We start from the raw sequence: 15,767 nt of genomic DNA, 5'->3' as shown, positions 1-15,767 counted from the left end.
AAATCAGGAAGTCATTGTTGATGGTTTAAAGGCATTAAAAATGCATCAATCCCCCCCATGTCACCAGTTTTTCCTTTATTGTGTTTGTCTGTGTTAAAAATATTTCTTTCCCCTGCATTGAACAGTTTAGAGGTAAAAATAAAATTTTAAAGTAAAAAAATAATAATTTTAAAGTAAACACAATGTTCATGGTTTAAAAGCATCAAAAATGTATCACCCCCCCCCCTCCCCCATGTCACCAGTTTGTCATTTATTGTATTTGTCCGTGTTAAAAATACTTCTTTCACCTGCAAATTTAAACCTGACAATCTGCATTGCGAAATCAGGAAGTCATTGTTGATGGTTTAAGGTGATCACCACAACACTACTTTGAGAAGGGGAGGGGGGCATTGCAGCAGAAGCTGAAAGTTCCAGGGATTCTAGTGTTAAAAGAAATGTTGATGTTAACTGGGTTTTTCAAATTGTGGTTTTTCTGATCCAACACTTTTTATTTAAAATGTAAGCACTCTAGAAGTTTTGTCAGTCTTTTTTTCTATTTCTTCTCTTTGTCCCCAAATCTTAAAGCCAGTGCCCGTGCTGCCTGTCTTTTCCTCCGTCCGATACTTCATCATGAAGAGCAGCAACATGAGGAACCTTGAAATCTCTCAGCAGAAGGACATCTGGTCTACCTCCCCAACCAACGAGAGTAAACTCACTAAAGCTTTCAACTGCAACAGCTTTGTCATCCTCATCTTCTCTGTTCAAGGCTCTGGACACTTCCAGGTAAAACGTTTCGTTCTGCTTTCCTAATAGTTTTCATATCATAGTATATTATGAGTGTAAGGATTCATCTTACCCACAATTCAATTCAAATCACAATTTGTGGTCGTTTATCCTATTCATAGTTGATATTGGTTAATTGAGAACAATCCTGTTCACTGACCTAAACTGGATCAGGACATCTTCATCCAAAACTTCCACTTCCTTTTTCCACATCAAAATAATCCAAAGGGATCATTATTAGAACATTCTAGCACACTGTAGGTCACATGACTTTGATCAATTCAAAGTGTTTCCACTCATTGGACTGGAATGATGGTTGATCAGTTTCTGCATCACATATGTGTTGTTCACTGGACCTTGGTCATTTTTAGGTTATAGTAAAATAAATCTACCATGTCTCAATCCAGATGGTCTTCTCTAAGATCAGTGGCTTTTTTTTTAATTTTTGAAACTATGTTTTATCGACAGGTCAATTGAAATTTGATTCTATTTACATTCTGCCTCAAACAATTGATCAGGTTGGATTGCAAGAATAAAAATCAATTCATCAATGAATTAATCGTTTCTAGGGTTGCTTCAGACGGTTATTTTAATGGTCGACTAATCACCGATATTTTTTCCGATTAGTTGACTAATCAGGTCATGTGCAAAGTGGATGCAAACACACATCTTAACTATCATTAACTTTAAACTTACTAAAGATAAAGACAATTAAGATGATAGTTAATTAAACCTTTAATGAATCGTGCAGCCTCTGTCCTTCATTAGTTTCTGGGATTAAAACAAGATTAAACTAGAAAGTTGCATTAGCTGCAATAATGCTAGTCTGAATGCTTTTGCTGAAAGTGGCGACACAATTTACTTTAATAGCTGCAGGGATTTACTGAAAATGTAAAAGTTATTTGCAAAATGTTTAATTTGCTAAAAGACTGGAAATTATGTTAAAGAACTATGAAAGAGCGCTGAAGTTGACCTAAATTTCTGAAAATGTTGGCATAAAATTGCTTATAAAAAAACGTGCCAATTTTGCAAAAATATTTAGTGGGTTGCCTAAAAATGAGCTTAACTCCAAATTAGCCTGAAAAACCCTAATAGATGTCAAATTAGCCAAAAAAGCTAGCTCCTAGCTTAAATACTAGCTAAACTCCAAAATAACATAAAATTCCTCAGTAAACTAAATTAGTCAAAAACTTTAGCATGTTGCTAAAATATTAGCTAAACTACTTTTTTTTTGAAAATGACTATAAAAGATTAAACATACTCCGTGAATATATTTAAATGTTTGTTGATAATCTACATAAAATATTGAAATTTGAAGACTTTCTCATTCATCTACTATATGACATATTTTGCTTGATATTTCAAAAACCATAAAGTTTATAAAAACCAAAAATACAAGCAGTAATGTTCTGAACAAGCTGAATATTTAGAAACCAAGATTACTGAAATCACTGAAAGTGTGATTGAGTTTTTACGTGCTGAAAAATGTACGGAAAGGAGCAGGAGAATCACTGTAGTGTGAATGAAACATTCACATAATCTAATGAGGTCGGCATCTGAAACAAGGAACTATTTTTCACTAAAGATTAAGCTTTGGACTCACTGAACGCTTACAACGTTTTTCAACTTAACTACATTCTGACTCCATACAATATAAAGTATCAACTAATCGACTATTAAATTAGTCGTCGACTATTTTAATAGTCGATTAGTCGACTAATCGTTACAGCCCTGATGTTAATTCAGTTTTGGATATTATTATCTTAATGCGTTACCTCTGAATGAAAATGAACACCTATGAACTTTGGGTAGCATATTTCTTTTCACCAAATCACTACCAGAGGGACTGTGACCAGAGTGTAGTTCCCAATTAACACAATCATATCATAAAGGCTACAGAAACATGTTAAAGACACCAAAAATACAATAGTCAGCAGAGTTGGGTCTTTAAAACAAAGTAAAAAAGTGCCTTATAAGTATACACCATTTACCATTTTATCTAAGAAACATTTTATACAAGCAAACTAAGTTTGGTCCAAATCTTTGCTGGTTTCTGGAGAGTTTATAGTGTGAGAACGTTAAAGCAATGTTTACACTTAAGTCCTTAATAAATTGTAAAACATTTTGATTATATAAAAACTATTTGATCTCCAGAAAATGTGATGCATGTCTTTCCTATTTGTCCCAGGGCTATGCCAGAATGACATCAGCCGTCCATTTGGAAAACGGTCAGGACTGGGGCTTTGTTGGACTTGGAGGGGTTTTCTCTGTTGAGTGGATCCACAAGGAGAATCTCTCTTTCCAGTACACGCAACACATTCTCAACCCTTGGAATGACAATAAAAAGGTCCAAATCAGCAGGGATGGACAAGTATGTACAAGTACTGCAACTCTCTTAAACTAAGGTCTGATTAAAATGTAGTATTTTTAGGAAAGAATGAGGATGCTAAATCTTTTACACCAAAAGTCTGGTGCTAAGTTGGTAAATGACGGCTAGCATTAGGTCACTGCTACTCACATCATTTAACATTTGAGCTTTTACACCATTTAAACTGAGAAGTTGACTAGAGTTTAATATTTAACCATAGATAACTGTTTTTTTAATTTATATTTATGTAACGCAAGTAATTTCAGACGACCGCGACGATGCAACCCATAAGGTTCTTTTTGATGTGGATGTGTATGGAGACGAGACACTCAGGACACATAGTTCAAAGGGAGTTACAAAGAGAGCTCATGTATCTGAAGAGGGTCTGGACAGTCTGCTCATCTGTTTGGAGCCGGGAGCCTCTGTTAAAGATAAGAATACACCAGGACCTTCAGACTAAAGTGCCAGGCTGCATAAAATAACTACACAAATACACATCTAACAAAAGAATGAATAAATGCATGTAATTAAAAAGTTGCAAAATAACCACCCCTCCTGGGTTTGCTTAAAAAAAACAGAATGAAAGAAATGTCAGAGGGGTACTTGGCTCAAAGAGGGGCGGGTCATACCTGCCCCCCTCTGCTGCTAGTCTGTCGCTTTCCCCTCCGACCGTGGTCTGGCTCTTCTGTCTGCGCTCATCGGCTCTCGGACCGCCGCTGACCTTTCTCACCGCGCTCAATGGCTACTGGTGCGACGCTGGCTCCTCTGGCCGTGCTCCTCGGCTCCCGGTTGGACGCTGGGTTCTCTAGCTTTATGTACTCTCCGCCGTCAGCGTTCCCTGGATCTGCCGTGGGTAGCTCCAGCAGCTGGAGCGCCCCCAGCCCCTGAGGACAGCTCTCCCGTGTCCTGTGTCTCTCCTCACTTGTTTCTGCCACACACCTGTTCTTTCAAGCTTCAAGGCTCCAAACGGCCCCATCACACACTGTGATTTATTACAATAATGCTTGGTGCATTCATGGCCCCTCGGAATTCAGTGTTCTATATCCGGGGCGAACAAAGCAAAGCCCAAAAAGAAAGGGGAAAAAAAACAAATAATATGCATATGGGACCAGAAAGGTTCACCCTGGGACATTTTTAAAAGGGTATGAAGCTTAAAATTTAGAATAAAAATTGAAATAATTTAGGTTTTGAATTAAGCCACTTCAGGAACTGCAAAATCTGGCATTCAAGTTTTCTCTTTTGGTGGTGAACATGTGTAAATATTCTGTGTTGTTTAGGAGTTGGAGCCACAGGCAGGCCATCAGCTCCTGATGCTGTGGGACAGAGTCTTTGAAGAAGGATGTCTGACTTCCATTGTTCAGTAGGTTCTGTTCGGGTTCATGGGCCCAGCTAGATGAAAGAAACGTAAAATGATGTCATAAAAATAGTAGAAAGATAATTCATTCATTTGAGATATTTAATTAAGATATGAATTTACTAGACCAAAGGATTTAAAGCAGCATAAATACTGTACTTTCTGGAGTACAAGTCACTGTTTTTTTCGTAATTTTTTGCCAGGGGTGCAAGGTATACTCAGGAGCAGCTTATTTGTGATTTTTTTTTAACATAAATAGGCTCATATATTTATTAGAGCTGGGTATCGTTTAAAAAATTTCAGAAACAATTTTTTTTTCTTTTTTTTTCAATTCTACTACATTTACACTCATTTGTTTAGAAATACATTAATAATCTACTTTATGATTTGAATATATTCATATTAATCTGATCCAGTTCACATACTGTAAATGTATCAGTGAAATAATGAGATTGTTAATATCATCCAGTGTTACATGGATTCTCTAAAGGAGAAGTTCTAACTAAAATGTTCAGATCATTAACATTGGAAACATTGTTCTGCTTCTCCTGGAGGACGTTTCAGTTTGGACACTAGGTGGAGATCACGGTATAGCAGTACACTTTATTCCAGAAGAATAAAGTGTGAGAAAAAAAAACAGTTTTAGAACACAAATGGTGACTTTAAAAAATATTTCCTAGTTTATAAAACGTATGCCTCTGAGTTTATAAAGATGTTCATTTAGTCAGAATATATGTTTAGGTTGACCGAGTGTTAGCAATAGCCATCCTATGGGAAATTCCATTAAACGTTAGCATCAAGCTAGCTCACTTTAGCTTTATGTGCTAAATCGATCTATATTTTTATGATTTGATTGTTATTCTATTAAGCCTAAATTTTTTCAAATCAATGAATCGATTTTGTTAACCCAACCCTGATATTTGTTATTTTTCCGTTGCCCTTTAGCGGTTGTTTCCGCTAACAACCACTAGAGGGTGCTGTGTTTTCTTCTGATAGTGCCAGAAGAAGAAGTGTCGTCCAAAATAAACATGGAGAATCTGATTGTTGTCCTCTTAAATTTTCATATTTTTCTCATTTTCATCGTAGCATAATTATTCTTGTTTTTATTTTTTGCTCTGGCAAATATCAACATAAGCGTGCGACCCATACACCAGAACAACTTGTATATGTTTTTTTCTTCTTGATTGGACCTTTTTTGTCCTGTCACCTATCCTCCAGTGTGATTTATAATCCAGAAAATGCTGTAATTATTAATGTGAGTTGGGCACAACAACAGTTAAAGTATCCTCCATGTGGTTTGGAGTCCACATTCTGATTACTGGTTTCAGTTTACACAAAACAGTTTTAAGTGTATATCTACATCTTTGTATTTCTTTATTTGCTTAATTGTATTTTTAGTATTTATGTTTTGGGTTAAATTTAGTTTAGTTTGTTTTAATTAACTGCATTTAGGAGGAAAAGTGTGCAACATCTGACCAGCTTCACATGTGTTTCGTTTGCAGAGCTCTGGTCTGAAGAGAGGGTCCAGGCGTCGCTGGAGAAAGTTGCCCAGTTTATACTAGTTCATTTTCAGTTTTCAGTCTGTTTAGAATGAGATGCCATTCTTCTGGTGCTTTCAGTGAAGGAGATGAGATAGCAAACTGTGTTTTGTTTGGATTTTATTATTTTTTAATCCTTGAAATCAAGGAAATCAAATCTGCTTTGCTGTTTTGCTGCAACTCAAGCATCGGTTTCCTTCATCTGCAGACACAGAACAGAGTTGTTTTTTTCTCATTATCAGGTTGTGTTGGTGGATTCAAATGAATGTTAGTAGTTCTTGAAAATCATTTTGTGTTGTCCCATCTCAGTTCTCATCAAAACTTTACAAATAAAATGTTATCTTAAGTTTGTACAATCATGAAAACGTTGAATACTTTTACAGATTTGGGAAAATTCTAAGACTTTTGAAAGTCAAACAATCAAAGTTAGCTATACATGGTCAAATCAAATGATCTGATAAATGGCAAAACTTGTTCATTGATACTGAACAAAATAAGAACAATTGAAAGGAAAATGACAGAATGTGACAGGAAAGAGAAGGACCTGAGCTCTGAACAGTTAGTCTTACCTGGTGCTCTTCAGAAACCAAAGACCGTTGATGCTGTTGTTCCATGTACCGGTCATCAAGTTCCTTTACAGTTAAGTAATTAACACTATTAATGATCACAACAAAGCAGACAAAATAAAATAAAATTTTATTTATAGAGCCCAATATCACAAAAGAATTTCCTAATTGGGGTTCACGTCGGTAAATTTACAGAAGTAGAAAGTCGGTCATAAATATAAACAATAGCTAAAAACTAAACAGAATAAATAAACTGGATATCTCTGTCCTTAGACCCTCCATCCTAATAAGGAAAAACTCCTAAAAAAACCTGATTCAGGAAAAAAGGAGGAACCTTATGGAGGTATGGTCAGCTCAGTGGCCTTGTGGTAGAGTGTCCGGTCTGAGATTAGAAGGTCGTGGGTTCAAATTCCGGCCGAGTCGGACTGGGGGGTTAAACCACCAAATGGTTCCCGAGTGCAGCGGTGTCTGCAGCTCACCGCTCCCCCAGGGGATGGATCAAATGCGGAGAAGAAATTTCACACACTTTGGTGTGACTTTATGTCCACATGAGGGAGAGATCCTCTCCCAGGACGGACAGGCGATTGAAGAAGAATTAGCTTATCTAACTCTACAACTACGTTTCTGAATAGAGTTCAGCCAGGTCGGACTGGGGGACAGGTGGGGGAGAGGTCCACACCCAAGACGAGCCAGAGGCGTGGTCCACGGCCAAGAACAGGAGCACGGACGATCCACCTTTAATCTGAAATCCTTCCCGCTCTCCCAGAGAGGAATGGGAATGAGGAACAACTCGTGAATCAAACTGAACCAAACAGGAGCACAGATAGCTAAATATAATAAATAATAAAGAGGAGAGGAGAAGTAAATGAGAATAGAGAGCAGAACCCCAGATTCTTCTCCAAACTTCATTACAGTTTCTAAAGGAGCAATAAATGAAATATTCTGTGATTAGCCTGGCAAAAAGTCTGTCCAAAGAGGAATGTTTTCAGCCTAATTTAGACACTGCTGGCCTCTCTGACATGAGCTGGAGGTTTACTCCATAACATGGGGCTTGGTGGCTGTCGGTTCTACCTCCAGCTGTACTTTAGAAAGTGTAATCCTGTTGTCTCTAACCATGTTAATTAGTGGGTGATAAAGTCTTAATGGTTTCAGTATCGGTTCAACCTCAAAAAATAAAGACAAGTCAGTTTTGTTTCTAAAGCACCTTATAATCTCAGAGCCAACTCTAAGTCCTTTACAGAAAAACAAAAGCTTTGGTAACATCTGCTAATTAAAATTAAACGAAAACAATACAATAAAATAGTATAATGACAGATTTAGCTTTTGGAGTGCATTTGTTTCAACAAATCCAGCATAAAATAGCATTGTTTAAGTTGGAACTATACGATAAAAACAGTTGCTGGTCCCAGCTCTTCGTTCTACCTGCTGATGGCTCTCAAGCAGATCCCTAACTCTGGCTTGTTTACCACCAAAGAGACAGACGTTTGAGTCCCACACCAAAGGTCATGTATGTGGAAGAATTTCTAAATAGATTCTACGCTGGAAACCTGCAGCAGCTCTCTTTATGCCGGCCAGTTTAGCGAGCTCCGCTGCTCGGGACACCGAGACACGGAAACACAGCGTTGTTCAGGACCAGCTCCTGCAGCAGGAGTGAAGCACAAATCTCTGAATCATCTCATGAACCCAGACATGGAAATGTGATTACTGGTGTTTTTGTAGAGCTCTTTAAAATAAATAAACCTGATCTCTAAACATAATACTTGTCCTCCATGCATGGTAAATGAGATGTAAACAGACTGCTCCATGTAGCCATGAAAACCTGAAAACATTTGGCTGTAGCTCCTCCCACAAGCAGCATTTTTGGCCAGCAATGAATGCATGGTGAAGGAGAGGCGGCCGACACAAATTTGACTTGTGAATCGTGTCTGGTGGGAATTCAGCTTAAAGCTATAGATACATCGGGCATGTGACACGCTCTTGAATCTCTGTTTAGCTCAGGGGTCACAACCTGCAGCTCCAGAACCAAATGTGTCTCTTTTATCTCTCCATGGTGGCTCCTTAACCAAACATAAAATAAGTCATGGAGACTTAAACTCATTTTCTTAATATTCCCTGCTTTTTGTCATAACAAATTGCAAGGTAAGCTAGGCGACTGCCTTTGGCGCCATCTGCTGGAGGGTTTAACACACCACTCATTTCTTGTAAAAAAGGTTTTTGTGTTTGTTTTTTAAAGATAATAATTAAATCAATGAAAAAAATAACTCAAAATGTTGACATAATTAATAATTTTGTCTGGTGCTAAACCCTTCCTTGATGCAGCTCCCGTCTAAGCTAGATGAGGGGAGGAGGGGGGTGTGGTGTTATCTGTTAATTCATCTCTAAAACTTTAAGGATGAAAAAGCAGCAAAGCAAGCCCTCAGGTCAGCTTTAAGGTCAACAAGGAGGAAAAAACAGACTCAAAGCAGAGGGTTGTCTGTTTTAACTATTACATTGCTTGGAAATTCACCCCCGTCCAGGCAATTTGTTTGATTCTAATCAACAAATATACTCATAATCTCTGTATTCTGTGTATTTCCTGTTCAATTATAATGTGATCAAAGTAATATTTTGTGCACAAGTTTACAATATGTATACATATAAATTTACATGTGAATAGTCACTTTCTAAATATATATACTAATATGCATAACACATTTAGTTTTACGTTTAACATATTTGTTTTGAATCTTATTTTTCTGTATCTTGAATACAGAATTTCTCCTGTTAATTTACTGCAAGGTTTTTTGCCGGTAAGTTGACAGAAATTTTGTATTTAAGACAAATACGTTTTATCCAAAGCAAAGAAAAATCCTTGTTCACAACAGAAATGTGAAAATTCAAACCAGATGTACTATTCATTTATTTTGTTTTGGTTTTGGAATCAAACAACCACTGTACATTTTACATTCTTCCTCAGTCCGATATTTATCTGCTATGTTTATAAAAAGATGCAGATATGAGATTTGAAACAGGATCAGTAGTTGGTCAATATATTGGTTTGTAAATCTTGAGCCTCATCATCCATAAACTGAACTGCACATCACTGGTCTGTAGTGAGAGGACTGGATATCCAGACTTTACTCTGGTTTCCTGCTATCTCCAGTTTACCACGTTTTAAATATAGTAAACTGGGTTTTTGTTACAGAGAAATCTTTTAGGATGTTTGAAGTGAGGATACATGAGCTCAGAGTTTAGCTAATATGCTCGCTAAATACAGTTCCTAAAACAGACGTGGTGTGTAGAATTAATATTAATCTGTTTTTGAAATGACTTGAAAGAACTTGAAACATTAACTGAATGATGTCTTCCCAAAAAGAAAAGCCGGCCTCCCCGTCCTGTTTCTGCCCTGGAAGGTGACATGGTTGGTTGTTCAAAAATGGCTTTCTTACAAAAACATTGTAAAAATAAAATCAAAGCAATAAAAAGACAAGTTATGATCATCAAGAACATATAAAACAAGAATAGGTATTCTGACCCATATGATGACTGAGTAATAATTGTTTTTTTTCCCCATAGAAGTCTATGGGGGATTCGCTCAGTCCAGTTCTCTTTCACATTCAATGGGAGCGACAGGGCTGACGTGGCACCACATACGTCATCACCACGCGTCGGAGCTAGCTGGTAAGCGACAGTGTTGCTTCAACTTTGGTCAGAACAACAATGATAGATGTTTATGAGTCCGTTTGTAGAATCGGTTTCTCATTAAGTGGATCTCCGTAGATCCGTCAGTCGGACACCCGTCGATCTTTAGCGGCAGCGTCCGATCTGTTGTCGGGATCTCCCTGTAGCTCCAAACCGAAGGCTGGGAGGACAGGGAATTCCTGTCTCCAACTTTGGGATTTTATAAATGTAAAACATTTAATGATGAAATGACGACGCTGAGATTTGAGTCATAATTCTTTGGTTACGCTTTAATTTGTTTAATGTGTTTGTTGATTGGTTTAATTCAAGGAATTTTTAACAAGTGAAAAAAAGATAAAACTATGAAATCTTCTTGATGTTATAATGACGAAATCATATAAAGACATACACTACACATGTTCATCGCATTGATTTCATTAAATGTAAGAATTTTCAAATTAAAATAGTTTAATTCATTGCTTGAAAACGAGTGGAGGGAAAGCGAGCATAATAAGCATGTTTTAAAATCAAAAATGGGATTTATTTAATAATAAATTGGTCAGTTAAAATTTTGTGTGCAGGTTTTTCACAATTTCATGATCTTTTTATTTATTGAAAAGACTTTTATCGAAGTGTTGTTTGATTGAATAAGGTCGTATTTATTTTTTTTTAATTATGAACATTCTGGGTTTCCATACTGAAGATGCTCAAAATGGTGACATATTTGAACTCTAAATTAGCCTATAAAAACCTCAGTAGATAACAAATGAGCCAAAAACGGGAACTAGCATGTTGCTAAAATGTTATCTAAACTCCAAATTCTTTGAAAATTATTATAAAAGATGAAAACATTTCCCATGAATACATTTAAAGGTTTGTTGATAACCCACTTAAAATTTTGAATTTGAGTTCTTTCTCATTCATTTCCTATGGGTCATATTTTGCTTAATATCTCAAAAACTATAAAGTTTATGAATACCAAAAATACAAGCAGTAATGTCCTGAAGATGAAATCTTTGGTTACAAGATTGCTAAAATCTCTAAAGGTTTGAGTTTTTACATGTCAAAAAACATACAAAAGGAGCAGGAGAATCACTGTAGTGTGACTGATTACTAAACACATAATACAGTGAGGTCGGTATCTGAAACAAGGAACTATTTTTCACTAAAGATAAAGTTTTGATCTCACTAACTCAAATATGACAAAAGTACATTTTTTGGTGCTGAACACTCACAACTTTGTTCAACTTTACTACACTCTAATATAAAGTAACGACTAATCGACTATTAAATTAGTCATCAGCTATTTTAATCGTCGATTAGTCGAGTAATCGTGGCAGCACTACTTCCTTCATCGAGTCAGTAGCTACATTTACCTGAACAGGATCCATCACTCTGTTGCAGTGCACGAATAGAGCTGAGAAAATGATGCAGGAAAGCGGCATTGAGTCTAGAGCTCTGGTGAACCCGACCGCTGGAGCCAGCAGTCCACCCTCAACTTCTGGTAAGACGTCTCTCTCTACTTAACTAACTTTAAATCACTTTGTGTTTGTTTTAATATGTTCAATCACACATTCATGGACAATATTAAAGTCACATTTTTATGGAGTTGTTGACCTACTCCTCCATAGTTAGCAGTCTAGTACAGAGCATTGACAGTCCAAAAGAACACACTATCTCCCCCCCCTCGCGTTCCAAACAGGAAGTACCTGCTGGCCCCAGAAAGCCAAAATCCCATAGACTTCTATTGAAAAATAAACGGCCAATTTTAATGTAAACAAGCCTAAGATACAGGTCGAACAATAGTTAAGAAGTAGCACATTTTCACAGAGCTGTAGCATTGCCACCTTTGCAAAGTGTTGTACACCCCCTTGTTTAAATCATGCAAAATAGCTTTAGAACAATTTTGTTTGACTGTCATATGTGAATCTTTAAAAGCTCTCTCTACTTCAGGTTTGAACAGTTGTGTCTCCATTGGTGCATCCTTTGTCTCCAGGCCGCTCCCCACTGTTTTTGTTCCTCACAGATTCCTATCCAGCATTTTTCGTCTTTCACCTCCAACTCTTCCCTGTCTTTCTCAGTTCCCTCGTCTTGTCCACCACTTGCATCTTCCATCATACCCCTCACATCTGCTGGCACAGTAGCCCCTCCCACTGGCATTCCTGTTTCTAGCACCTCCACGAGTTCAGGATATGACATCACGTGGGGTCATGGCGGCCAAGCCCCTCAGATACCGCTCATGCCAGCGTTCTCCGGTCCTGCCACCATGCCAGGTCAGAGCTGTGAGAAGAAAAAAAGTATCTAAAAGCTTTTTAGCTTAACAATTGTATACCAAGGTTATTCATATTATCTTAAAAAATATTTGATTTATTTATTTTCAATTCAAACAAAATGCCATTTTAAAAGCCTTCTTGTCTGATTCTCAATATTCCAGGAGTTTTGTCTAATCCAATGGTACAGCAGCCAGTCATGACAGGAGGCATAGATGCTGGATCCTCGATAACCTTTCCAGAAGACCAAGACGACCCCAAAGAGCCTGATCATATCACCAGTCCTGGAGGCATATGGGGGTTTTTCAAGGTAACAAACTGCCGTGTTTAGTAATGAATCTTTTTTATTACATATGTACATTAAAAGCCTTCTTCGTCTGTACTTTCCACATGGTCTTTTTCTTTGTAATTCTCTTGGTAGGTTTGGTTCTTGTTCTTTGGTTCATTATAAAGACTAAATGTCTCGTTTGTTGACTACTGAGTTTCTCCTAACCTTGTATTAATGTATTAGTCTTAAGCAGTAACTATTCTCTGTGGATTCTGGCTTGTATTGAGTTTTAATAACCTTTGTTATATTTAAATGCTATATGACTTGTCAGAATGTGGATTGAATTTAAATTTATCCTGCTGAACTAACCATCATTGGGCCTTCTGTGCTCGAGTGGACTAGGACACCAAACCAATACCAGCAGCAGTCGCAGAGTAGCTTCCAACAGAAGGTTCAACTATTATTACACATTTACCATAATATGTCGCTCACTGGTCCCCCTCCTCGTTGGCTTCATTTCCCCAGAAAAGGACATATTTTTGCAAAAAAATCCTGCCAATAAAGAGAATGTTGGGCTCCAGATATAATGATCAAGTGGACGAGGCTAACCGTTTTCATCCCAGCATGCTGTTCAACCATTTAGAAAAGCCTAAAAGTAAAAATGGTAAATGGCGTATACTTCTGTAGCGATTTTAGATCTTCCTCAAAGGGGAATACAGTTGGGCAGGGTCTGGGCCCCTCTCCTCTGGGTCGGGCCCTGGTAAAAGAAGGAAAGAAAAGCTCAAAGTGGGTGCTGTATTTCTTGAAGGCATCTCGGTGAAAGACATCACAGGTCACCAGCCCGCCCATGTTAGGAGAGATCCAAAGAATGTGTCTGAAGATGGCTGAGTGGGACAAGTCTGGTTTTCCCGGAGCCCAGCCCGTGTCCGTGGACTGGTAGAATCTTAGTTTCCTTCCACAGAATCCCTATAAAGGGAGCTGGAAGGCTGACGGCATGCGGTACATGGTGCTGATCAATGGGGAAGATAAGGTGTGCCTGTTAATAAGAGACAACACGGTCTTCCACATAGCAAACCTCGAGTTTCCTCTCAGGAAGGATCCACACATCCATTATCAAACACTTTCTTGGATGGGGAGATGATATTGTAACAATATTCTAGCTGTTTTGGCTAATTTTGACATTTTTTACAGTTTTTTAGACTAATTTGGGGTTTAGCTAGTATTGTAGCCTTACGTTAACTGTCTTGGCTAATTAAAAAAAAATCATTTTTTTTTTGACTAATTTGGAATGTACCAAATATTTTAGCATTATGTTAGCTGTTTTGGCTAATTAGGACATTTTTTTTTTCATTTTTTTAGGCTATTTGTAGTTTAGCTAACATTTTAGCCTTATGTTAGCTGTCTTGGCTAATTTAAAAAAAATAATAATTTTTTTAGGGTAATTTGGAGTTTACCTAATATTTTAGCCTTATGTTAGCTGTCTTGGCTAATTTAGAAATTTTCCCGTTTTTAAGGCTAATTTAGGGTTTAACTAATATTTTAACGTTAAGTTAGCTGTTTTGGCTAATTTAGACACTTTTTCAGGCTAATTTGGAGTTTACCTACTATTTTAACAATATGCTAACCGTTTTGGCAAAATTAAAAATTTGTCAATTTTTTTGGCCAATTTGTCATTTAGCTAATATTTTAGCAAGCTTTCGGCTTCAGCATTTTCTGCCATCAGCGTCAGCATTTTTAGCTAGCCATCAGTTTCAGCATCTTCAGCAGCCGTGTTCAACATTCACACTAGCATTATGGCAGGGAATGCTATATATCTAGTTTTCATTCACTTTCTTCTGCTCTCTGTGTTTTTGTATTCTCAGGGAGTTGCAGGAAACCCTGTTGTGAAAACGGTCCTCAATAAAACCAAGCACTCAGTGGAATCTATGATCACTACTCTCGACCCTGGCATGGCTCCGTTTATCAGTCAGTCATCTTCTTATGAATTTTTATGTGAAAATATTGAGCAGACATAACAGTTTCATTGTTTTTGTGTTGCCATCATGCAGAGTCTGGAGGGGATATTGATATTGTGGTTACATCAGACAAGGAGATAAACGTTGAAGCTGTCAGAGATGCCTTCCAGGAGGTGTTTGGAATGGCAACTGTCATTGGAGAGGCTGGCCTGTCCAACAGTGCTCCACAGCCAGTGGGCTATGCAGCGGGTGTTAAGGTCGGTTCTTTAAGAATGGCAGAGCATTTTGTTAATTCAGGAATTCTTTCACTGAGAATAAATGGTGTTTCTGCAGGGAGCTAAAGAGCGCATCAAGAGCTTGCGCCAAGGCAGTATCATCCACAAAAATCAGCCGGTCGTCTCTTTGGAGAACTTCATAGCAGAGCTTTTTCCTGACAAGTAAGAAGAAAACCTGTATGTTACAATACCTTTTTATGCGTTTTGTATTAGACGAAAGAAAAGAATAAACATGCGGGGAAGGGGTATTTGAGGACCAGGGTTGGAAAACAGTTCTCCAGAGGTCTGAGATGTGATTTTCTTTGTCTATTCTTTGGGGTTTATCTTAATAACAAATCACAATAGTGCAGTTTCATTGTAATGACTAATTTCCTCTTTTTCTGTATTTTTTCCTACTTTATATCATTTGGTATTTAGTTTGTATATATTACCTCAAATGTGAACTTTTATTGAAAGGATTGACAGAGTCATCTTAGATCAGGGGTGAACACAAGAGGCCAAAATCCAAAACACCCCTTAGGTCGTGGGCCGAACAGGATAAACATTTAATGAAAACTATAAAACTACATTTGTAAAACTTTAAAACCTTAACTTTTAAGCATAATTATGAACTAGATATTTAGCATTACCTGTGATAATCCTAGTGTGAATGCTGTAAGATGAATTTGGCCGATGAAGATGTTAGTGCTGATAGCTGAAGATGCTGAAATTGATAGCCAGATAAAATATCAGCACCTATCAGAACCTGCAG

At 37.4% G+C, this 15,767-nt stretch overlaps 2 protein-coding genes across 3 annotated transcripts in view; both read left to right on the top strand.

Moving 5' to 3' along the window:
* LOC112141227 (3'-5' RNA helicase YTHDC2) overlaps positions 1–6,387 on the top strand; it is a 55,248-nt gene extending 48,861 nt beyond the window's left edge. For both annotated transcript variants that reach the window (XM_024264318.2, XM_024264316.2), the window contains exons 29-32: positions 565–762; positions 2,951–3,133; positions 4,408–4,490; positions 5,987–6,387. In XM_024264318.2, coding sequence (XP_024120086.1) covers positions 565–762; positions 2,951–3,133; positions 4,408–4,490; positions 5,987–5,999 — 477 coding nt within the window. In that variant the 3' untranslated portion in view covers positions 6,000–6,387. The remainder of the gene's footprint in view (positions 1–564; positions 763–2,950; positions 3,134–4,407; positions 4,491–5,986) is intronic.
* A 3,894-nt stretch (positions 6,388–10,281) lies between these two features.
* prrc1 (proline-rich coiled-coil 1) overlaps positions 10,282–15,767 on the top strand; it is a gene marked incomplete in the record, with an annotated part of 7,878 nt that continues 2,392 nt past the window's right edge. Inside the window, 7 exon segments of the mRNA XM_024264309.2 lie at positions 10,282–10,476; positions 11,653–11,752; positions 12,330–12,521; positions 12,683–12,828; positions 14,649–14,751; positions 14,835–14,998; positions 15,075–15,178. Coding sequence (XP_024120077.1) covers positions 11,674–11,752; positions 12,330–12,521; positions 12,683–12,828; positions 14,649–14,751; positions 14,835–14,998; positions 15,075–15,178 — 788 coding nt within the window.

This window comes from Oryzias melastigma, linkage group LG12, assembly GCF_002922805.2.
Source record: "Oryzias melastigma strain HK-1 linkage group LG12, ASM292280v2, whole genome shotgun sequence".
Lineage (NCBI taxonomy): Eukaryota > Metazoa > Chordata > Actinopteri > Beloniformes > Adrianichthyidae > Oryzias > Oryzias melastigma.
The sequence above is the reverse complement of the archived record's forward strand: the minus strand, read 5'-3'. Positions and strand labels throughout refer to the sequence as shown.